General features: G+C 38.3%; 1 protein-coding gene across 3 annotated transcripts in view; it reads left to right on the top strand.

The window, feature by feature from the left end:
• The window catches only part of LOC150075068 (protein disulfide-isomerase A5), a 755,693-nt gene that overhangs the window by 616,404 nt on the left and 115,211 nt on the right, over nt 1-24,078 (top strand). For all 3 annotated transcript variants that reach the window (XM_090388976.1, XM_090388975.1, XM_090388974.1), the window contains one exon: nt 22,384-22,567. In XM_090388976.1, coding sequence (XP_090245102.1) covers nt 22,384-22,567 — 184 coding nt within the window. The remainder of the gene's footprint in view (nt 1-22,383; nt 22,568-24,078) is intronic.

The following is a 24,078-nucleotide window of genomic DNA, read 5'->3' as shown; positions in this document are numbered from 1 at the left end:
ATTCAGCAAGTCTAATGCTTTATTTATGTATGCCTCTTTATCCAAACCACCGTTATTCTCCCTTTTCAGCTTTTAGGACCACTACACTATCTTCTTGCTTGAGACTCTTAAGTGCTAGTCTTTGGTTTTTATTGAGATTAGGGGGAGCTTTCTTAGCTTGGGTAAGAAATAGTAGTAGATAGGGCAAAATCGCATTGTACTACCTCAGAGGACAGAAAAATAGAGTATGAGCATGTTACGGCGGATCTTTTGAAGTGTGGGTACCCCCAGAGGATCATAGAGAAATACATTAGTGGAGGGCAGAGCAGATGTGAGTCCTTCACACCGATAGCCACCGCATACGTTCCCTACTATCCGGGTTTAACCGAGCATATAGCTCGTATACTAAGGAATTACAGACACGCTGTGTGCAGCTACCAGGTCGGAAGCTGCACACGGTTGTGTCACAGGTGAAAGACCCTGTCTCACAGGAAAATATAAGTGGGGTCATATATAGCATCACGTGCCCGGATTGTGGGGAGTGTTATGTGGGGGAAACAAAACGACGCCTCAAAGATCGGCTGGGGGAGCACACAAACGCGATAAGAAATGCGGATTATGGTAAATCCGCCGTAGCTGAACATTTTTGGGAGAAGCAACATCATATCTCCCCGGACGAAGCAGTCGTCACTGATCTGGCTCATAGATTTTGGGACCGCAAGTGGCTCGAGAGCCTGCGAATAATATAAATAGAGACAGGGGTACACACATTCATCCCCTCTTTGAGGCGGTAATCCTTGGAGGGGATGAACGTTTTCGCCTGGAACGCTCCCGAGCCGCTTCCGGTTCCAACATGTACGGGAACAGTACACGTTTAAGTGAGATGCACCGTGAACCTGCTGGTATATAATGAGGCACCGCAGAATAGAAGTGCACCGTTGAGAAAGAAGGCAGAAACCTTTGAAAGCTTCAGTTATTTTAGCGCTTTTAATCTAGTATATTTTATTGCATTTTAATTCAGTATTTTATTTGTACATTCACTGTAAACTACATTTGTTTTATTCTATCTTAATTCAGTATTTTATTATCAGTAGCATTTTATTTGTATAATCATATTTATTTTGTTTGATCTACTGTAAATTTATTGTAAATTTAATATAAAGCTTTTTAAGATTTTGGGTTTGTGAGAAACACTAAAAATCATAGTATAAAAATAATAATTTTTATTACTGTACTTTTATTTTTAAAGACACTCGTGCAGATACACATGTATCATAACATCAATCAACACCTCAACAGCTGTTCAATATATATATATATATATATACATATATATAGATATGCACACATATAGATAAAAAGGTAAAAGATTACTTTTTATGAACCGCCCCCATAAATGACATACTACGTGGACAGAGTAGGATAAATTTGACCCCAGGGGCCGACACACATTGGGCTCTACACACAGGAGCACACCTGTGTGTAGAGCCCAATCTCTTATATATTTTTGAGTTTAAATTTTATACTTTTCTTTCCACGGGTTTTTATTTATCATTATTGTTTTTATTTTATAGTTTATTTATTATTTTATTCTTCCTTCTGGTCTCTGTCGGGTCGGCTATGATGTATATGTATACCGTTTATGTGTACATCATAAAGAAACAGAGTCCTGTACCATTGTTGTGGCTCCTACAATTTTCGCTCCTGACCCTTTGAAGAAGTAGTTAAGGTCCTAGGACCCACAGCTTTTGGTTCCCTTATTAATTGCATTTTATATTTATTTCAGGTAAATTGATTTTTACTTACAGGTTCTCCCTATTCTTCCATGGCTACTACACCGTATAGCTCAACTCCCCTACCATATACACAAATATACTGATTTTTATCTTTTTGTCTATTATTCATTATGGTTGCTGGTCCTTTCTGCATCTACCAGATGCAGAAAGGACATTTTGCATAAACTCTCATAGCCCATTAGTAGATTTTGCCTAAACTCTCATAGCCCATTAGTAGATTTTGCATAAAATCTTATAGCCCATTCCTGCTTGATAAGACTTTCATAATTTTATTGCATCTTTATCTTTTTATATACAGGGTGATTCACTACCAGTGCGACAAACTTGCAGGAGTTGTAGAGGGCACAAAGACGAATCTGAATCACATAGCATTGCAGGGTCCGAAATGCCTTCATCATGAGGTAGAGGACGTTGAACGAGAGGTCGCGTGAACAGCAATCCCGCTGGAAGTCAGCATTTGCAAACCATTTCTGTTGAAGAAACCAAGTAGCAAAAGTCCTCTGGAGTGGATAATCCGCAGGTTTCAATGATTGGAACACGTTGCGGATGGTATGAACTCATTTGGTTTGTTGACAGTATCCTCCATACAGTGGATTGGGAAATACCCAATCGTTGGCCTATCGCTCGAGTACTCGTACTCGGATTGCCTTCTGCAAGACGGAGGACATTCTTCTCATTGTCTGGCATCCTCGTCATTCGCTCTCGATTCATGTTACCTCTCGTGAAATAACCAGTCTCACGTAACCTTCTGTTCACACGTATGATGAGGAGCACACCTGTGTGGGAAACGTTCCTGGTACAAGCGTCGAGCGGTACGCCCATTACAGTCTGCAGCTCCATGCGCGAGGTGCATGTCGGCCAGTTCAACATTTGAATACTCGTCCATCCCACTGCCTTGGGAACTGGTTCGCAAATGCTGACTTCCAGTGAGATCGCTGTTCACGCGACCTCCCGTTCAACGTCCTCTACTGCATGACGAAAGCATTTCGGACCGTGCAATGCTATGTGATTCCAATTCGTCTTTGTGCCCCCTACACCTCCTGCAAGTTTATCGCACTGGTAGTGCATTACCCTGTATATATAGATATAGATATATATATATATATATATATATATACAGTCGATTCTGGTTATTTGGGACACATCGGGACTAGTACATTTTGGCCCGATTAAGCGGCTGCCCCAATTATCCGAAGTTTCACATAAATAGTTAAAAATACAATGGACCCCGCTTTACAATTGGTTCACTGTACAATCAAATCACGTTACGATGGATTCACTATACGATGTGTAGTAAGCGCCGGTCATTGTGATCACGTTTGTTAATTGAATTTTAATTCTATTAAACAGCGATTCTGATGAGCGAAAATAGGAAGAATATCCACAGGCTATAAAAGTAAAGATATATTAAGCAAAATTTACCCTTTATTACCTTACCAATTAAAAAATTAAGTGATACATGAAAATCGGAAGAATCTACGTGATAATTGGAATAATTAATATGTATTGTAATATGTACATACTAACTAGTTGACATTTCTGTTCACTGACATTTGTGGGGTGGGGATTAAAATTTAAAACAGTAAAAAGATAAGCAATCAATAACAAAGAACACGACACACAAATTGCAAGTAACACGATACATGCAAGTGAGAATGGAGTAACAAGTTACGAAGTTTTAAGGCCCCGGGTGCCAAGCGTTTCCGTGGCCAAGCGATTCTTGCGAGTTTATAAAGCGGTTTTCCTCCAAGTGACAGAGTTTTCCTTGTTTTTGTCTTAGAATTAAAATTTTCTGTTAAGTAGCTCTACTTAAAAACACTAAGAAGAGAGCGTCCAGAAGAAGGCAAGTACCTTTTTCTTTAATTTAGCTAGCTGTACTAACTTACTAACTCTACGCTTGGCCACCAAACGGCACTGCTCCTGCCTCCCCGTGGCGGGGCCGGTAACCTGGGTGGTAAAGGCAAACCCCTAGGGCAAAAAGGAGCGATCATGGATAAAAATCATTATCCAAACTTAGAGCCTTTGAGCTCAAGAGCGGAAGCTTCTAACACTGACCATGACTCAAGTCAACCTAAAAGACTGCGAAGAGAAGCAGAATGTCATGACAATTGTCCAAACTTCCTGGTGATTCACTCCCTATCTGCCCAACCTGTGGGTAAGTTATCACCATTCTTAATTCAGAAAATCTTGGAGTCAATTGCTGGATCACCAAATATGTTTAAAAGACTGCAATCCGGAGACCTTCTGATAGAAACAGCCACCTCAAAACATTCTGAGCGGCTGTTAAAAACAACAACATTTGGTGGGTTGACAGTAGAAATTACTCCCCACAAAACAATAAATTCATCAAAAGGTGTCATCAGCGAGTTGGACCTAATTACAGTCTCCGAAGAAGAACTACTCCAAGAACTCAGCAGTCAGAAAGTTGTAAATGTAAAATGGATCATGACGAAAAAAGATGGAAATCTTACTCCAACAAGATCCATCATTCTGACATTTAGCACTCCAGACTTACCATCCTCTATTAAAGCTGGTTATTTAAACTGCCGGATTCGACCATACATCCCGAATCCTGTTCGTTGCTTTAAATGTCAGAAATACGGCCATTCCCAGCAGGCTTGTCGAGGAGAAGCCATATGTCCCATCTGTGGCTCTAAAGATCACACCCAAGCGGATTGTTCTGTCAAAACTCCTGTTTGTCCAAACTGCAAAGGAAGCCATCCAGCCTTTTCCAAAACTTGTGAGCTATGGATAACAGGAAAGAAAATTCAAAAATACAAAATTGAAAATAAAGTCACGTTTCCTGAGGCACGTAGACAAGTTATGTCGACCATGCCTAGTGGTCGTTCTTATGCAGCTCGCACTAGAAACTTTGTTTCTACTGCAGCTCAAACGGATGTATCAGTTCCGTCTAACACCTCTCTAGCGAATTGGCTTAAATTTACACTTTCAACCTCTAATAAAGATAATCCTCCGAAAAAAACTAGCGAAGCCACAAATACTCCAATCAGTATTCCTACTCATACCCCATTAGTCCCAGTTGAAAAAGAACAATTAAAATCTCACTCAGTCTCAAAAAAAATGGAATCACCTACCAATAATATGGATGTAGATGAGCTGCTAAGTAACGAGGAGCCCATTCTAGAACTCCATGCAGATGACACCATGGATATTGGACGCCCCACATTCCCAAAAAAAGACCGGAAGAAATGTCCCACGAACAAAAAACAGTCAGACGAATCATCCTCAGCTAAATCTAAATAATGGAACTGCAGAGGACTAAGTAGTCATTCTGATGACTTAAGGGATTTACTAGCTCAATTCAATCCCATAGGTGTATGCCTACAGGAAACTTTCTTGTCACCCCAAATTTCACTAAAATTTTCAAATTATGTGATATACAGACGAGATAGGAGTTCAAACTCTCCTGTTCGTGGCAGAGTAGCTATTCTTGTTAACTCTGACATTCCATCCAGGCCGATCCATTTGAGAACCACTCTAGAAGTTGTCGCAGCTCGTATTGCAGTTGGTATTTCAGTTACCCTTGTTTCCATCTATATTTCACCATCTCTACCACTTCCGCATTCAGAACTTGACAGCCTGATTTCACAACTCCCAACTCCAATTTGTCTCTTTGGTGACTTTATTGGTCATCATCCATTGTGGGGGTCTACTACAATGGATAGAAGAGGCAAATTGATGGAGGAATTCATGAACAATAATGACCTTAATTTATTAAATTCTGGATCTCCTACTTACATACACCTAGCAACAGGATCTGTTTCTGCAATAGACTTGTCAATTTGTTCACCATCTATCTTTCCAATCATGACATGGTCAGTTTTAACCGATCCCTTTAACAGTGATCACTTTCCAATTATTTGCTCACTATAAACAAGAGTAACTTCGAATCCTGTTCAACAATCCAACTGGCAGTTTAAAAAGGCAAACTGGGGAGGCTATTCTGCCCAAATACTCTTAGACAGATGTTATGTTCAAAGACAAATATTGATGAAGTAAATACTTATATAATCAATCAGATTCTCACTGCAGCTAATGGTTCCATTCCAAAATCCACGCCTTATCACAAACACAGAAATAACTGGTGGAATACAGATTGTTTAATTGCCAAACAGGAAAAAAACCGTGCTTGGAATAATTTCCGTAAGTATCCCACCACTAGTAACCTAATTGCTTATAAAAAACTCAAAGCGAAAGCTAGACAAGTTAGGCGGAAAGCGAAACGGGATTCTTGGATTGCTTTTGCCTCAACCATTACCAAAGACACGGATACACGAGTCATCTGGAAAAGAATACAGGCATTAAATGGCAAATTTACTCGGCTGCCCTCTCCGATACTTCATTGGAGAGGGAAAGACATTTCTACTCCTGAAGAAGTTGCAAATGCATTAGCAGAATCATTTGCAAAAATATCAGCTTCTGCCACCTATGCGTCCACCTTCCAGAACATCAAAGCAGGTGCGGAACGGTATAAAATCAACTTCTTCACGCGCCGCTCATTGCCGTACAACCAACCGTTTACATTAATAGAACTTCAAGAGTCATTAAACAGATCTTCCAATAGCGCTGCAGGTCCAGATGGAGTTCATTACATTATGCTAAAGCATATACTTGATGAAGACTTGAGAACTCTATTAATTTTTTATAATCGGATCTTCACCGAAAATGCCTATTCTTCTTCATGGCGCCATTCGTTCGTTATCGCCTTACCAAAACCAGGAAAAGATCCTTCCTGTGTTGAAAATTACAGGCCAATATCTCTTACGAGCTGCATGGGAAAAATTTTCGAAAGGATGGTTCATACCAGGCTCACCTACATCCTGGAGTCAGAGAATCTCCTTCCAGAACAACAATATGGCTTTCGGAAAAATAGATCAACGCTGGATGTGCTTATCAAAGCCGAATCTCATATCCGCAATGCCTTTGTCATGAAACAACATCTAGTCATGGTCAATTTAGATCTTGAAAAGGCATTTGATACAACATGGCGTCATGGTATTATTAGGGACCTTTACCATCTGGGGCTTCGGGGCCATTTGCCAGAAACAATTCAAAATTTCCTGCAATTGCACTCTTTTCAAGTCCGATACAAAAACGTCCTCTCTACGTCTCACATACAGGAAGAGGGAGTTCCGCAGGGATCAATACTCAGTCCAACACTGTTTTCAATCCGAGTTAGCACGGTGACACGAGATATCCCAAAAACTGTTCAAACTTATATGTATGCAGATGATCTTACCATTTCCTGTCAATCTCAAAGTATGAATACCATTGAACGGCAGCTACAACTTGCCATAACCAAAATAGAGGCCTGAACTTCACGGAACGGTTACAGATTGTCAGAAAAGAAATGCACTGTCACTCACTTTTGCAAGAAGCGAGCTCTCCATCCGGAACCTGAACTACAAATAAACAATACTCCAATCCCGCTTGTTAATACCGTTAAATTTCTTGTACTATTACTAGACCGCAAACTAAATTTCCAAGCTCACATCAGTTATTTGAGAACTTCTTGTTTAAAGCATTTAAATATACTTCGTTCGGTCTCATCTATGTCATGGGGAGCTGATCGGTGTACTTTGTTGCATCTTTATAGAAGTTTAATCCGTTCACGACTAGATTATGGTTGTCCAGTGTATGACTCTGCCAGGAGCACTACTTTAAAACGGCTAAATATGATCCACCACAGTGCTCTGAGGACTGCGCTGGGAGCTTTCAGGACTTCTCCTATCCAAAGTCTGTATATTGAAGCGCATGATCCCCCATTACATCTGCGTAGAAAAACACTATTGCTTCGCTACGCTGCTAAGATCCAGAGTCTACCATCGCACCCAAGTTGGGAGTATCTCTATAATACTCGTTGGGACACCTTCTACGAGAGCAAACCAAATGAAAATAGACCCGCCTCTATCAGGATAAAAGAGCTTGTTCAGACTTGGAATATCAATTTAAATGAAATTTTCCAAGACACAACTACACCTGTTGCTCCTTGGACATATGTTTCTGTCTCTCAAGATACATACTTCCTCCAGTGGGGGAAAAATATACCTTCCTGCAATATCAGACAGTTACATTCAGCTCATGCTATGAACAACCATGCCTGTAAAATTTATACGGATGGTTCAAAAACTGAGAGTACGGTAGGTGCTGCGGCGGTTTTCCCTTTATGTACAATTTCAGCCACTCTACCGCTTGCCTGCAGCGTCTTCACAGCCGAATTATATGCCATTAAGTTAGCGCTTAGTAAGATAATTGAGCTTTCCATCTCATCTGCCATAATTTACACAGATTCTCTTAGTGCTGTCTCTGCCATAAGGAAGAATTCCTCCATTTCTCACCCTACATTGAAACAGATTCATTCCCAGCTATTCGTTTGCAGTGTGTTCAATCAGATTTTGCTGGATCCCTGGCCACTCAGGCATTCCGGGAAATGAAAGTGCTGACTTTGCCGCTAAACATCCGGAAACCACTCTCTCACAACATCCTCAGGTTCCTTTCTCTGATTTTAAGTCTGTCATACGCAAAGCCTGCTACAATAAATGGTCACAGACCTGGAAAAGTGACACTAACAATAAACTATACCAAATAAAAGAAGACCCAAAGCTGTGGCTGTCTGGCTTCCGAAGAAACAGACGAGAGGAAGTAGTACTGGCAAGACTGAGAATTGGACACACTCACCATACTCATCTCTTCCTATTATTGGGAGAAAGCCCACCACAGTGCTCATCCTGTCAGACGCAACTTACAGTCCGTCATTTCCTGGTTGATTGTCCCTTGCATTCAACCATCCGGTCAAACACTTTTCAGTCACTGTCTACATTGAATATATCACCTGATTTATCTCGCATCTTAGGAAATGAAGAACTTTTATTATATCTAAAACATATTGGTTTGTACAGAAGTATATAATTTAATCTCTCTAGCAATACGTTTTTTGTAAATTAACGATTAGGAGACACAATTTGGCCATAGTAGCCCTTGTGTCGTTAAACCGAACTACAACAACAACAACAACAACAACAAAGTTTTAAAAATAGGAATTTAGAGAAAATTCTGAAAATTTAATTTTTTTATATGACTATGTATATAAAGTGCTTAGCATCATAATACACAGCCATTTCTGAATAAACAGAAATTTTTAAGGTGGCATCGTTTTAGGTTATATCTCATATTGTGAATACCTTCACAACGAGTTGCCATGATATTGCACTACTTCGAATAAGTAACGCTTCACCTAAGGAGAAGACTAATGTTACTTATTCTCAGATAGGTACCACCACCCAGACAGCACCGTTTCAGGGCTATTTGGCCCTTCTTCAGTGAGTGGGTAGGTACCCAAGTGATGCAATGATGGCAAAAACAGTTATGAAGTATAACTCCACAATATGAGAGATGCCTGATGGTGTATGATGTATTTAGACTAAGGCGCATTTAGGGCTAGAGCCTCAAGCTGCAAACAAATTTAGACTATGTATATAAAGTGCTTAGCATCATAATACACAGCCATTTCTGAATAAACAGAAATTTTTAAGGTGGCATTGTTTTAGGTTATATCTTGCAGCTCTAGATATAGACAGTTATATCTCGCAGCTTGAGGCTCTAGCCCTAAATGCGCCTTAGTCTAAATACATCATACACCATCAGGCATCTCTCATATTGTGGAGTTATACTTCATAACTGTTTTTGCCATCATTGCATCACTTGGGTACCTACCCACTCACTGAAGAAGGGCCAAATAGCCCTGAAACGGTGCTGTCTGGGTGGTGGTACCTATCTGAGAATAAGTAACATTAGTCTTCTCCTTAGGTGAAGCGTTACTTATTCGAAGTAGTGCAATATCATGGCAACTCGTTGTGAAGGTATTCACAATATGAGATATAACCTAAAACGATGCCACCTTAAAAATTTCTGTTTATTCAGAAATGGCTGTGTATTATGATGCTAAGCACTTTATATACATAGTCTAAATTTGTTCGCAGCTTGAGGCTCTAGCCCTAAATGCGCCTTAGTTTTTTTATATGATTGAAGATTCCACGAAAGGGTAAACACATTTCACCATAATAACCCACAGAATTCCAGCTGTCGGTATTATCGCAAATTCAATAAGATCTAGTTTACCACCCGTTTATGATAGATTGCACTAACAGAAAAGCCCAATAAACAGGTGACTGCTAATTGTTTTTATTGGTTTATGGTTGTGACCTCCAGAATTTCGACCGAACTGCGTGGTACGGTCACAGACAATCGTAGGGTAGTCTCCAGTGCTGCGGTCTCTTGCTCCGATTAAGCGGCATGTTGTCCCAATTAAGTGAAGTAAAACCTGGCTATTTTCTCGATTGGGTTCTGTTTTTTAATGCCCCCATATAATTGGGTTCTGTTTTTTAATGCCCCCAAATAAACGGCTGCCCCGATTAACCGGTGACCCAAATAAACGGAATCCACTGTATATAAAGAATCTTTCTTTCTTTTCCTATTATTTCCTAACCTAACATTTAAGTTTAGGTCACGAAATATAAGGAAATCTTTTCTATTATTTCCTAACCTACCATTTAAAGTCAGGTTATGAAATATAACGAAAAATAAAGAAACCTTTTCCTTTTTTCATAACCAAACCTAAATCAACAGTATAGTAAAAACACTCATAAACTCCAAAAATTTGCTTTTAATAATGAGAAAAAATATAATGAACATAAAGAAACTTTTTTTTAATTTAGTTTTCATCAAAAAGTCAATCAATGTTTTATTTTCCTTACAAATTTCTTCCATCTTTAAAACATTCATCGCTACTATTACCTGTTTATCATTCATCACAAACCTATTATGCACCGTTCTTTACTCAAAAATACACATTATAATGCCAACCAATTATTACACAGTAGCTTGTCGTCTGTCACACCCACCCCACCAATCATTTCATGGTTTGCCGTGCCTCCCTATCAGTCAATATATCCTTCTCGATTTCTCCTCCAGATCGATATCACCAACTGTCTTTTTATCGTGCTAGCAGCGCTAGAGTCCTGTGTCAGGAAACTAACTTTCCACATAAGTATCTGAAGTTTCTCGTCGTTCTTATGTTGGCTTTCTTTACCTTAGCCGAATGCAGTTTTCATTTAGACATCATGGGTTTCTTAAGAGGAAATCTGACCAATTTGATTGGATACTACGATGTGTTTACAAAATAAAAGGATGCAAAAGATAATTTTGATATCATATACTAGGATTCAAGAAACCTTTTGATACTGTTGCACATAAAACATCATCATCATCAAGCTCAAAACAGAAGGAACTGGAAAGGCCTTCATCCACAGCAGGATGAAGGCCTTTCCAGTTCCTTCTCTTTTGAGCACTGGCCATCCATTTACTACCCACAAACTCATGAATTTCATCTATCCATCTCTGCCTTTGCCTTCCAGGTTTTCTTCTAGCTCCTCTTGGGTACGATTCTGTTATTTTCTTAGTCCATCTGTCATCATGTATTTGAGCTAAGTGTCCTGCTCAAGACCATTTTAGTTCTTTAGTTTTGATAAGAATGTCCTTTACTTGAGTTTGCTGCCTAACAGTCTGATTCCCAATATAATTCGTTCCATTCTTCGCTGTGTAGTTCTCGGCTTCTCTTCCATTCTTTTGGTGAATGCCCAAGTTTCACTTCCAAAAGTCTTGGTGGGGAGTATACATTGGTTCATTATTTTACGTTTCAGACAAACTGGGATATTGCTCTTCAGTATGTGACTATATTTCCTGAATGCTACCATCCAAAATTTATTCTTCTCTTGACTTCCAGCCATTTATCATTATTACAGCTAATAACTTGTCCTAGATAAGTATATGACTCCACCTTTTCATTTACTGCTGATTCAATCATTATTGCTCTTTCTGTGGCATACTTGTTCATCATTACTTTTGTTTTAGCCATATTCATCTTTAGTCCAAAATCCTTACTAACTGTGCATAACTGATTAAGATTTTCCTCTACTTCTTTGGGATCATGGCTTATGACCACAATGTCTCTGCAAATTGTAAATGGTTTAGGTACTCTCCTAAACCATTTACAATTTCACATTGACTCCTTTCTGCGACCAGTCTAATCTTCTGAAAGCTTCCTCAAGGGTAGCGGTAAACAGCTTCGGAGATATTGTATCTCCTTGTCGAACTCCTTTCTCAATTTTAAATTTCCTACTGTCTTTGTCTAGTCTAATAAAGGAGGTAGAACTCTCATATATTTTCTTCAAAATCACATTATGTGGGGTATCTGTGCCTTGTCTTTCCAGTGCCCGAAACATTGCCTTATGCTGTATGGAGTCAAATGCCTTTTCATAATCCACAAATGCCAGGCATAATGGTATTTGTGGATTATGAAATTATCCACAAATGCCATTTATATTCATTTGTATTCATTTGCTTTCTCCATTACCTGTGATATTACGTGAAGGTGATCGATAGTTGAGAATCCTGTCCTAAAGCCAGCTTGCTCTTTCGGTTGATTCTCATCAAGTATTCTTTCGAATCTGTTAGTAATGACCCTTGTGAACAACTTGTAGATGTGAGATAACAAGCTAATTGGACTACAATTTCTGATTTTTCAGTAATGAATACTTTTTTCAAGAAAAGGGTGAACAGAAAGTGGACATGGAAGAGGTATACTCCTTTCTTATGCAATAAAACTAGGATTGCATTATTCCACTGCTTGGCATCACACCTTTTCTAATGCACATTGTGAAGAGCCTTGCCAGTTTTTGTGTTATGTCCTTTCCTCCCAATTTTAACAACTCTACAGTAACTTCATCTTCCCCCGGGGCTTTCTGATTCTTCATTTTCTTCAATGAATGTTGTACCTCATCAGGAAGAATATCGGGTATGTCGTATGTGTTGCTTATTTGCAATCCATCTTCCCCACTACAATCCATAATTCCCTTGCTCCTGGTATAATTCTCTATAGTAGTCTTCTGCTATTTGAATTATGTCTTCTCTGCTGTTTATAAGTACGCCATCACTATTCTTCAGTTTCAGTATCATTTGTCTTTCTGTATTACTGTTCATGGCTGCTGATTTAAATCCTTTGTTTTCCTTAATGCTTGTTCTACTTTCCTTGTGTTAAATCTTCTTATGTCCTCTCTGAGTCTCTTTCTAATGGCTTTGCATAACTCAGTATACTGAATTTTTTCCTTGTCAGTGTTTATCTTGCTCTTCATTTGCCTCCTTAGGTTCATCGTAACAAGTGTTTCTTGACAAATTTTTTCTTCTTTGGATTTCTTTTTCCCTATAGGTTTCTTGGGCTTTATCACTTTCAAAAAGTTGTAATATTCCTCGTCGATATCTTGGTCCTGAGCAGTCTGCAGAACCTCAAACTTGTTCTTAAGTTCCAGAACATACTGCTTTTTCTCCTATTCTGTTATCTCAAAGACCTTTGTAATATTTACTCGAGTCAGCTTTTTCCTTTCCTACATCTATATCAAGTGTACATCTTACAATTCTGTGATCACTTCCAACATTTACCTTATTCAGGATGGTAACATCATTCCGAAAAAACTTCTGTTAGTGCGGATGAAGTCAATGTCATTAGTTGTTAATCCATTTGGACTCTTCCATGTCCACTTTCTCTTCACCCTTTTCTTGAAAAAAGTGTTCATAACTGACAATCCTTGAGATTCTGCATATTCCACAAGTCTTTTGCCTCTTTCATTTCTTTCACCAATTCCAAAATTTCCTATAGTCCCCCTTTCTGCGCTGTTTTGTCTTTTTCCAACCTTAGCATTGAAGTCCCCCATAATAATAGTGTAGTGGGTTTTCTGCTCATCTAGAAGACTTTCAATTTCGGTGTACATTTCTTCAACCTCTTCATCATCATGGCTCGATGTTGGTGCATAAATCATTATGACCTTTAGCTTTGTTCCACAGAGTTTTCTGTCGAAGCGTGCTCTTGCCTAATCAATATACTCGTGGATCCCTCAGCCTCCAGCAAGCCAGCACATTACGAGGTCTATCCAGAAAACTCTGGGTTTCAAATGATCTATCTAGCAGTTTAAATTAGGACAAAATAATGTAGTGTTCTAAATTTACTCTGAGAAATAGAGAGCAAATTGCAACATCTAGACGCGCTGTGATTTTCACCCAGAGGTCCCTCTTAGATAAGGGGCCCCCAGAATGACCGCAATTAATGGCTCTTTAAATAGCTCATAAAACTAGTGTATAAGTAAGGTGTGTCTAGAGAATGGCCATCAGACAAGATTAATCCAACAAAACATGATTTAATATATATTACTCAATACAGGGATATTGTCACAACTAAAATGAAACAGTAATTTGTATATATGTACATTGGTTCTAGATATTACCTCAATACATCTCTGTCTGGTTCATCGTTTTCATGAACAGGATATGAATAATGTGATAATAAATCAATCCATGAACAGTAAAGGCTCATAACTTCCCAATACACTCATAATAATCTGATAGTGTACATCTTTATCAAGGTGCCACCTTTTGAGGAGTCATGTGGGAAGTAAAAGAAAGATTACTTGATAAAAAGGTGGGTGCTTGTGTCTCAGCGGTTATATTCTGTGTCTAATTTAATTAAATATTGACTTACCCGAAAACAACGGAATTTCCTCCTGGCCTCCCAGCTCTCTGGAACGATTTATGGGAAAACGCATCATTATTTTCCTTTTTACTCTCGTCAGAGAAAATAGCCTTTTTTCTATATGTCAGCTCCAAAACACCGCTTCGCAACCACTATCAATACTTACTCTTCCTTCCTTCTTTTTCCCCCTTCTTATATATATATATCCTTCTTCTTTCCCCTTCTCCTTTGGTATTTCCGAAAGCCTGCCCTGATTCACGGGTTAATTTTTACCGGGGTGGGAAAATGGATTCGTAAAACTAACATGCTTCTGAAACCCAAACTGCTATCAAAACGAATAGACATTTACTAGGGGTCATCAAGAGAATTATTATATTAGTGTCGCCTTGCATTTCCAGACAATCAGACCTAGACTCATCTTCTCTCACGAGGGGTCCTCGTAATACAAACACAGGCTAAATACCCGATTCAAGTTACAATCGGACAATATTCTCTTTTCGAAACTGTTCTTTCTCCCCTCGCAATCGTAACTCTTGCTCCAGTTTTTTATATAAACATTGCGTAACACACTGGTCCGAGCGCTTGAGCTATATATCTCTCGTCTTCTTCGAGTCGGACATGTGATATCGGTCTAATTGTTACGATCTACGCTCTCACGCCTAACAAGCGCACAGCAAGGCAAAAGAAACAAACATTCTGAGAGAGACAATGTTATATTATGCCTATATGTAGTGGCAGAAGTATAAGACGACTGCTCTCTCTCTCTCTCTCTCTCTCTCTCTCTCTCTCTCTCAGACTGTACCCACCAAGTGAAAATGAAGACAATTTCACAGCTTGTACCTCTTAGAAATCTTGAGTATTAGTCTTGACACCCTTGGTGATGTACTTTTGAATTCCAAAATGTTGTTTTTTAAATCTTTATGGACCAGAAACCCAACTCCACCTTCACTCTTTTCACTGTTTCCATTGGTGTACAGTAGATTTCTACTTGATAAACTTATAAGTGATTCATTTCTTCTTCTTTCAGCCAAACTGATGATATTCCAATTCTCATTTTCTAATTACTTTTCCAGCTCTAATATCTATACAAATTGGAGCAGTGTGACATTAAGGTCAAGTTGCTGCTTTCGATAAAAGGATTATTATTATTATTATCATCGTCCATATGATGCAAGGAAGCCTGAGGCTTATGCTGCACCAGAAAAAAAAAAAAAGTTCCTGAGTAACTCTGAGAGAGAGAGGGGGGGGGGGGGAAGGGAGAGAGAGAGAGAGAGAGAGAGAGACAGAGAGTCAAAAGTAGAAGGGAATCACCAAGAAAGAGAAGAATGATGATATCCAGCTCAGGACCCTGGGTGTGCCAAGCCCATATTCACCAGATGTGAGCCCCCGGGGTTAATGATTGAATACAGAATTCAAGAGTGGTAATCAATGGACACTGCTCTTTGTGGACTATTGTTATTTGTGGAGTCTTCAAGACTTCTGTGTTGGGCCCATTGTTGTTTTCTATATTTATTAATGATTTGATGAAGGTGTGTGGGGCTTAATGTTCATTTTTGTCAATTTTTGCAATAATGACAGTAATGATTATCCCTTTGTATAAGACAATGGTCGGGCCACACCTTGTGTACTGCATACTGGTCTGGAGGCCTTATTTTAGGAACATAGAGCTGCTGGAACAAATGCAGATTGGCAAGAGGAACAAAGGGGTGCTCTCACCAAGAAAGGCTTCAGACACTGAAAATTGCTGCATCTGGAGACTAGTCTCCTGTAAGTTGGTCTCATTGAGGTGTTTAAGGCTTTGAATGGTTTGAGCAAGCTCCGTGCTGATGGGATTCTTCTTACTCAAATTGCACACTTAGTGGGATAAATTGTAATTGAGGATAGACAGTTGTAGAATAAATGTGCGTAAATTTGCCTTTAGCCAGCGAGTTGTTGATTGCTGGAACAGACTTCCATCTGTCATTGTTGAAGTTGATAGCTTTGACTTAAATAAATTGAAGGAAGAACTAGACAAACATTTTTGAGGAAATGGAAAAGGAAAATGGGAAGGTTTTTTAAATTTTATTTCATTTTTTTTTTTTTTTGCTGGTGCTGTACAAACTTGCTTTCTTGCATAATATGTAATGCTAAGCATACTGCTTTCTCTCATTTCCTCTCTAATATTCTGCTATAGACTATTATATGGGATTTTAAACTTTCCATCAGTAGCTGGAAAGTTTAAATCCCCAATTGTAAGAAATTCTGACTTACTGGCCTACCCCATTTCTCGATATAGTTGTTTGGTATACTCAGCACCTCATTAGGCCTACTCCTACTCTCATATTCAGTTTCCTAGTGCTTATGTCACACCAGACTGACTCAAAATTGGACTGATGCACTGCCTTAGATGTAATATGCTTCTTAATTAAGAGCATAACCTCTCCCTCCTTTCTGTATACATTGTATTTACCATATTCAAATTCACTCAGACCCTTATGTCTGAGTGACCCTGTGTGATTGATATCCCCACTGTCTGCATTTATTGACTTAATCATTATCTCAAAGTCATCAAATTTATTTATTCTGCTACTAGCATTGGTATACATCCATATATACATGCACCATATATACATGTTTTTACTCTTAACAACTCTAACATAACTAGAGTTTATAAGAGTAAAAATAGTGTATTCCCCCTTCTGCACTCTCTAAGCAATCCCTTTTCCGACCTGGCTAACACTGCCTCAATTGCATCAGCAAATATACTTTATGCATTTTATTTAAGTGTTTCCCATCCCTGTAAAAACAGTCTCACCTGTTAACAAGAATAGAACACACTGAGAAAAATTCTATTCCTATGAGCCTTGCATAATCTCTCTATGGCCGAATTCGAATGGCAAGGCTCTCAACAAGCACTTCCTCCTATCAAGTCTGGGCAGAATTTCAGACAATTTCAGATTTAATCTTAATTGACTTTTTTCTCACCCTGTTGCCCTGTACTTGCTAAATAATTTCTCAGACCTTCTACAGTTAATATCACTAGTGCCCACATTTAAATACAGTATCAGTATCACCTTTTTTGCCATTAAAAGATGATATCTGCTCTACAACATCAACAACTTTTGCCCTTGGCAGATGTACCCCTGGTCCGATTCCATCTATCAGTTTTGCACAACATATTTCCTGTTTTCCTGACAATAGCGTTACATACTATACCCATCTCCATTGTGACCAGCACCTTCTGCCTTGGAGATTGCTACTCTGTTGCCTGATGCACAAGTGGTGTAAGCTGTAGCATTGATTTGTGCATCTGAGACCTTGATGGGCTTCTAATTTTAATTCCTTCAAGGTTATGCACATGTACTTCAGGCTCTCATAAATGCCCATCAGAACACTGAGTTCATGCCTAATTTTCTGTAATTTGGAAAGTGCACTAAACATGCACAAAAACAACCTCCTTGGCAGTATAGGTTCATTCCAGTAGACCCACTAACTTTGCGCAAACAGCACATTTTGTAAGGCTGTCATTCACAGGAGATTCACCCCTTCTGTACTCCCCTGAGCCTCTGCACTCCCACCACTTTGAGCTTGTTGTACTACTCTGAGGCATGGTTTCCATTTAAATTCAATTTAACTTGTAAAGACTACACTAAACTTATAGATACCTAATTACAATAATACATGTTATGCTCTCAAGTTTACATTATATGTGTTATGCTATACCGTTATGTACTGTTTTACGTTATTTATAGACTTACTAGAAATAAAATTTCTTAGTGTAAAACACAAAAATAAATGCCAACCTACATGATTAGCACCTTTGAGCTACTTAATTACCACAATTAAATCACTTAAATTTCACTATTCTGCTGTACTCTACTAGTTACATAATATGATATTCACATCAAATCAAAAGCTCTGAAAATATTAATATTAAAGGAGGCCGCAAAGGAAGTAAGCCAACCCTTGGCCATAATTATGAGAGCTTTCTTGGACTCAGGGGAGGTCCCCATGGACTGGAGGTGTGCAAATGTATCACCAATTCACAAAGGGGGTTCAAAAGGTGACACAAGTAACTACAGACCTGTTAGTTTAGCTTCTGTTTCATGGAAAATAATGGAATCACTGGTTAAAGAAGCATTGCAGGATCTTCTAGACCAGCAATTCCCAACCTTTTTGACCCGCAGAGCCTTTTTAGAATCAATTTCTATGGAGGAGCCCCTTAGGCTTACCGTATGTTTTCAAGCTAATGGTATTTAAGAGTAGTATTACGGGAGGAAGAGGGGATAGATAATAAGGAAGTGTAAAGTAAAGAGATATTTAAACGATTGTGCAATGTCCATGCAATAAAATTATATTTTACAGTAAACCTAGATTAAGACATAACATAAACTAACATATAAATATTTAATGAGACACCTGTGGTTGTATTTTTGTGCACAGTGTTCTTATTTCAGGTTCAACTGATGATAATTGCAGGCGAATGTCTGGTTCTGCATTTTTTTTTTTTTTTTTTTTTATGAAAACCCCAAACACGAAAGGTATCAAAACCTATAGTACTTAGTACCGTGCATGGGTTGAAGGAGAAGTATGGGGGGGGGGGATTCCGGAAACTTTGCTCTAGAGACTAAACATGGGTTTCACCACTTCAAGCCTCCAATAAGCAAAGTGGTGGTATTTCACCGGTTGATGAAAGTCATCTACCACCGACAAATCGACTTCTGTATTTTGTTTTGGTACGCATATAGGCAAAAAATCCCGCTTCACAGAAATATGTAGTTGAGAAAGGCAGCAATACTAATTTTGCTTTCTCAGACAAGATTTTGAATTCATCTTGCAAATGCAACCAAAACTCTGGTAGACTTTGATTCTGAAAGGTCATCTGTCTGTCTCGTAATACAATAATTTTGAAGCTAATGGCAGTAAAATGACCGAACGTCGTTTGCTAGAGAATGCGCAAAATTCAATTTGGCAAAGTTTTATTCAGAATGTGATTTCCAGTTTTCTAATTCTTTAATTTCATTCAATTTCTAGCTATTTTATTTTCCTGGAGCAGCCACGGAGCCCCTGCGAAGTGTATACGGAGCCCTTAGGGCTCCTCAGAGCACAGGTTGGGAACCACTGATCTAGACAATACTGCAGTAATAGTTAAGACACAGCATGGGTTTGTTAAAGGGGGGGTCAGGTCTGACCAATTTGATTGGATACTATGATGTAGTCACAAAGGAATTGAATACCAAAAATAATTTTGATATCATATACTTGGATTTCAGGAAGACTGCTGTACAAATTGGAGAGGTATGGCATTAAGGGTAAGTTGCTACAATGGATAAAGGGATGGTTGAGTGGGAGATGACAGAGAGTGGTAATCAATGGACGCTACTCTCCGTGGACAAAAGTTGTTAGTGAAGTTCCCCAGGGTTTGGTGTTGGGCCCATTGTTGTTTTTTATATTTATCAACGATATTGATGAAGGTATATCAGGTTTAATGTCCAAGTTTGCAGATGGTAAAAAAGGTTGGCAGAGTTGTTAATGACAGTAAAGACAGTATGCTACTCCAACTGGATCTAGATAAGTTGGGAAAATGGGCTGAGAAGTGGTAACTGAAGATTGACAAATGTAAAGTACTCATATGAGTAGCGATAACCGAAGAGAAACATACCAACTGTGTGGTACTACACTCAGGGAAGTGGATAGTGAAAAAGATCTGGGGGTAATTGTGCAGTCAAATATGAAGTTCGCTGAGCAATGCAGACTGGCTGCCAGGGCAGGTCATGGAGTCTTGTCAATGATACATAAAAATTTTGCTAGCATGGACAAGGAGGTGATTATCCCATCATACAAGGCAATGGTCAAGCTACACCTAGAATACTATGTACAGATCTGGAGGCCTCATTCTAGTTGCTAGAATGAATACAAAGAAGGGCACAAGATTGTTGAGGGGAAGAAAGGGTCACTCTTATCAAGAAAGTCTTAAATTCTGCAAATTCAGTGCCTGGAAAGTAGACACCTGCGAGGTGATCTGATTGAGGTGCATAAGGCCTTGAATGGGTTGAGCAAGCTGAATGCTGATCGGATTCTTCCTCTTGCTCAGACTAAGAACCTGAGGGGGCCACATTTTCAAATTGAGGAAAGATAGTTGTAGAATAGATGTGCGGGTAGTTGATTGGTGGAACAGGCTTTCATCTTTTGTTGTGAAAGCTAATAGCCTAAATAAATTTAAGGCTGAGCTGGACAGGCATTTGGAACGAATGGAGAGGTGAAATGGGAGTGTTTTTTTTTTTTTTTTTTTCTAAAATGTTCTTATTGATGGCAGCAGAAGCCGACTATGGTTTCTTAAAACAGTTACAAAGGCCAAGTAATGACCAAATTCACTAACTTAATCAGAGAATCACAAATAACAACCATACTACTAATTTTAAATCAAAAATTATAAAAAAACAATTTAAAATTATAAAAAAAAAGCAATAAAGAAAAAGGTCTCTTTAGCAGCTCCCGAAAAAGTTGCATGTTCTGTTAACATCATTAGCAGATTCTCAGACTACCTTTTAATTGACTGTACCTCCTACTCAGATTTCAGGGATGCTGTCTGGACTCTGTCACAGAGTAAACACATACACCTGTGCATGCCTGTGTGTGTATGTGTGCGCGCGCATGCCTGTGTGTACCCACTGGATTAGCTATCCTTGATAACCGAAGCGAGCATGTTTTCAGTTGACTTACAGAAAGACAAATTTTGCTCTTATGTCCTTGAGTTCATCTCAGAACAGTAACAGGTCTGCAAATTACAATCTCAGTATGGCATCTTGAAACAGATTTTTGTACTTTGGGATAGCTGGTATAATTGTGTACAGAGGAATGAAGTTTCCATTATGTGCCCTGAATAAATTTTCTTTCATCATACCAGGCGCCTCCGTAGCCAGGTGGGAAGGAGCAGCAGTGCGTAGCACACGCTTCTTGATTAGACCGGGGTTCGAGCCCGTCACCACCAAATACGGAGGATGCGGAAAGGTCAGGGAATGACCACCGCATATCCCGGAGCAATATGGCCCTAGTTGCTAATACTCCTAAAAACCAAAAATAATAATAATAATAATAATAATCTTTCATCATACCAAGGTTTGAGAAGAATGTTGTCTGACTTCTCTGGGCCTTCTAAGGAGTTTCTCTTGATGAGAACATAAACATCACTGCCCTCTATAAGAATTTGTGACGATTTCAATGCAGGCATCATTTCGGATCTTATTTTTTATTTAGTTATCTGTTTATTCTCTTATTTCACAGTCAAATATTCAAAATTTTCCTCTGTGCTGTATAAGTTTTCATTTTCGAAACCATCTAAGTTGATAGATTTTATAAATTTAAATGTGATTCTAGTTTAGTACTCAGAGAATTCATGTTGTAACCAAGTTTTTTCATAAGTTCAAAAGCAGGGTACACATTGTACTGCCCTCTATAAGAATTTGTGATGATTTCAATGCAGGCAGCATTTCAGATCTTATTTTTTATTTAGTTATCTGTTTATTCTCTTATTTCACAGTCAAATATTCAAAATTTTCCTCTGTGCTGTGTAAGTTTTCATTTTCGAAACCATCTAAGTTGATAGATTTTATAAATTTAAATGTGATTCTAGTTTAGTACTCAGAGAATTCATGTTGTAACCAAGTTTTTTCATAAGTTCAAAAGCAGGGTACACATTGTGAACTGGACATAGAATATGGCTACCAAACCAATGAGGTTGTTTAAAATCTTGTCGTAAGTAGTGGAGTAGAACACTCATGGCAAGTATTTTTCTATGTTTTTGGGTTCCTCTGTATAATGTTAATAAGGAATTAACTAACTAAAAAATATTTTTCCCATTTTGAATCTGAAGAGGAAATGTACTGAGTTTGTTAGTAATTATAATTTATATCCATTTTTCATTTATCTAATATAACTTTTAATTTTAATATGCTCATTCTGCTCACCTTCATTTCCTTATTTAGATTATCTAACTGAATGTAATTTTTCAAAATATCCCTTTTTTTAAAGGAAGCAGATTTTATTGCATTTATGAAAGATCCTCAAAATCCTCTTACTCCACCATCGTTGGAAACCTCAGAATATTGGTGGTCAGATGCAGTGGGTGCAGAACATCTGCATCATCTCACAGAAGAAACATTTGATGTGGCAATTAATAATGAAGAATTTGTTCTTGTAATGTTTTTTGCCCCATGTAAGTTAGTAGTTTTCTAAATAAAACTTTCATTTTAAGTATAAATTTAGACTACAGATTTGTACCAAGTATATCTGAAATTACACGTAAACAAGATTAGTTCCATAATCCTTTAGCATCTAGCAAGTGCATTGCTTGCTATTATCTTAGAACCAAAAAAAAAAATTAAAATTATTAATATTTCATGAGTGTGAATTTTAATATTGCTCAAGTATAGTCTTCAATTTCAATCTACATCAGGGGTGGGCAACTTTTTTCGTCAGCGGGCCGAATGAAATTTTCGCATCATGATGCGGGCCGGAATAGATTGAACGATTTAATAAAAAAAATCAGAACCTAAAAAATGTTATATTACTTGAATTACCAAATTATTAATGTATTTTTAAAAAAAAAATCTGAATATCCAATTATCATTGAAAATGCGGCATTCGGCATCAATTTTTCTTTTTTTTTTTTAATTGGCTCATTTTATGGGCTATAAATTATATTAAATTAAAAATTGTAATAATTAGAAAAGGCATAAAACATAAAATATCTCGCACCAATATTGTTTTTTTCAATAAGAAGTCAAACCCAAAGGAACTTTGTTCGATCGATGCTACAATAATAATTAGGAAATAACTCTTTGATGCTGCGTAGAATCACTTGGTTACTGTTGTACTGGCCGCGATTCCCGATTGAACCCAATTAAGCCAAACGTTTACGGCGAGTGTAGTCAGGTATGGATTTTCTATATTTATGCATTTACCGAGGGGGCCGGATTCAACATCGTCGCGGGCCGGCTGTTGCCCACCCCTGATCTACATCATTGATTATTTTATAACTGGAGAAGTACAACCATAAATTCTTTATGGTTTTATGTTTATACAAAAAATTCACTGTGTGCTTTGCACCCTTGTTAATTTTTCCATTGGTTTTGGCTTCGGTTTTGCCTGCTCTCCAACCCAAAGTAACTAGTTGTTTTTTTTTTTTTTTTTTTTCCTTTCCGATATCAGGAGTGCAGTTAGTAAAGATATGTTTGTATTATCATATTTAGTATTAGCAGCAGAAAATGAGGCAAGAAAGCAAACTTATATAGCATCAGTGGACGAAACAAAACATCACTTTCCATATCACCTGTTCATCCACTTTAATAGTTTGTCTACTCCCTTGAATTTATTGAAACTACTCATTTCTACAACACCACAGTTCCATCTGTTATTGCAGCAGTGGGTAGTTCCAACAGTCTACTGCTTGCTGAAGGCAAATTTCTCCACATCTATCCTGCAACCATCCTTCCTCAATTTGAATTTGTGCTCCCTTTGTGCATGATCTGAGAAAGAGAAAGGATGCTATCACCATTGAGCTTACTCAATCCATTCAAAGCCATAAATACCTCAATTAGTCTCCAGACACCGAAATTTGCAGAACTGAAGCCTTTCATGGTAAGCTCCCTCTTATTTTCCCTCGCTATTCTTCCATTCCTCACCTCTGCATCCATTCGAACAGCTCCTTATACAGTGGGATTAATC

Source organism: Mastigoproctus giganteus, chromosome 14 (genome assembly GCF_048544385.1).
Source record: "Mastigoproctus giganteus isolate SK-2022 chromosome 14, ASM4854438v1, whole genome shotgun sequence".
Classification (NCBI taxonomy): domain Eukaryota; kingdom Metazoa; phylum Arthropoda; class Arachnida; order Uropygi; family Thelyphonidae; genus Mastigoproctus; species Mastigoproctus giganteus.
This window is presented reverse-complemented; position numbering and strand designations above follow the sequence as displayed.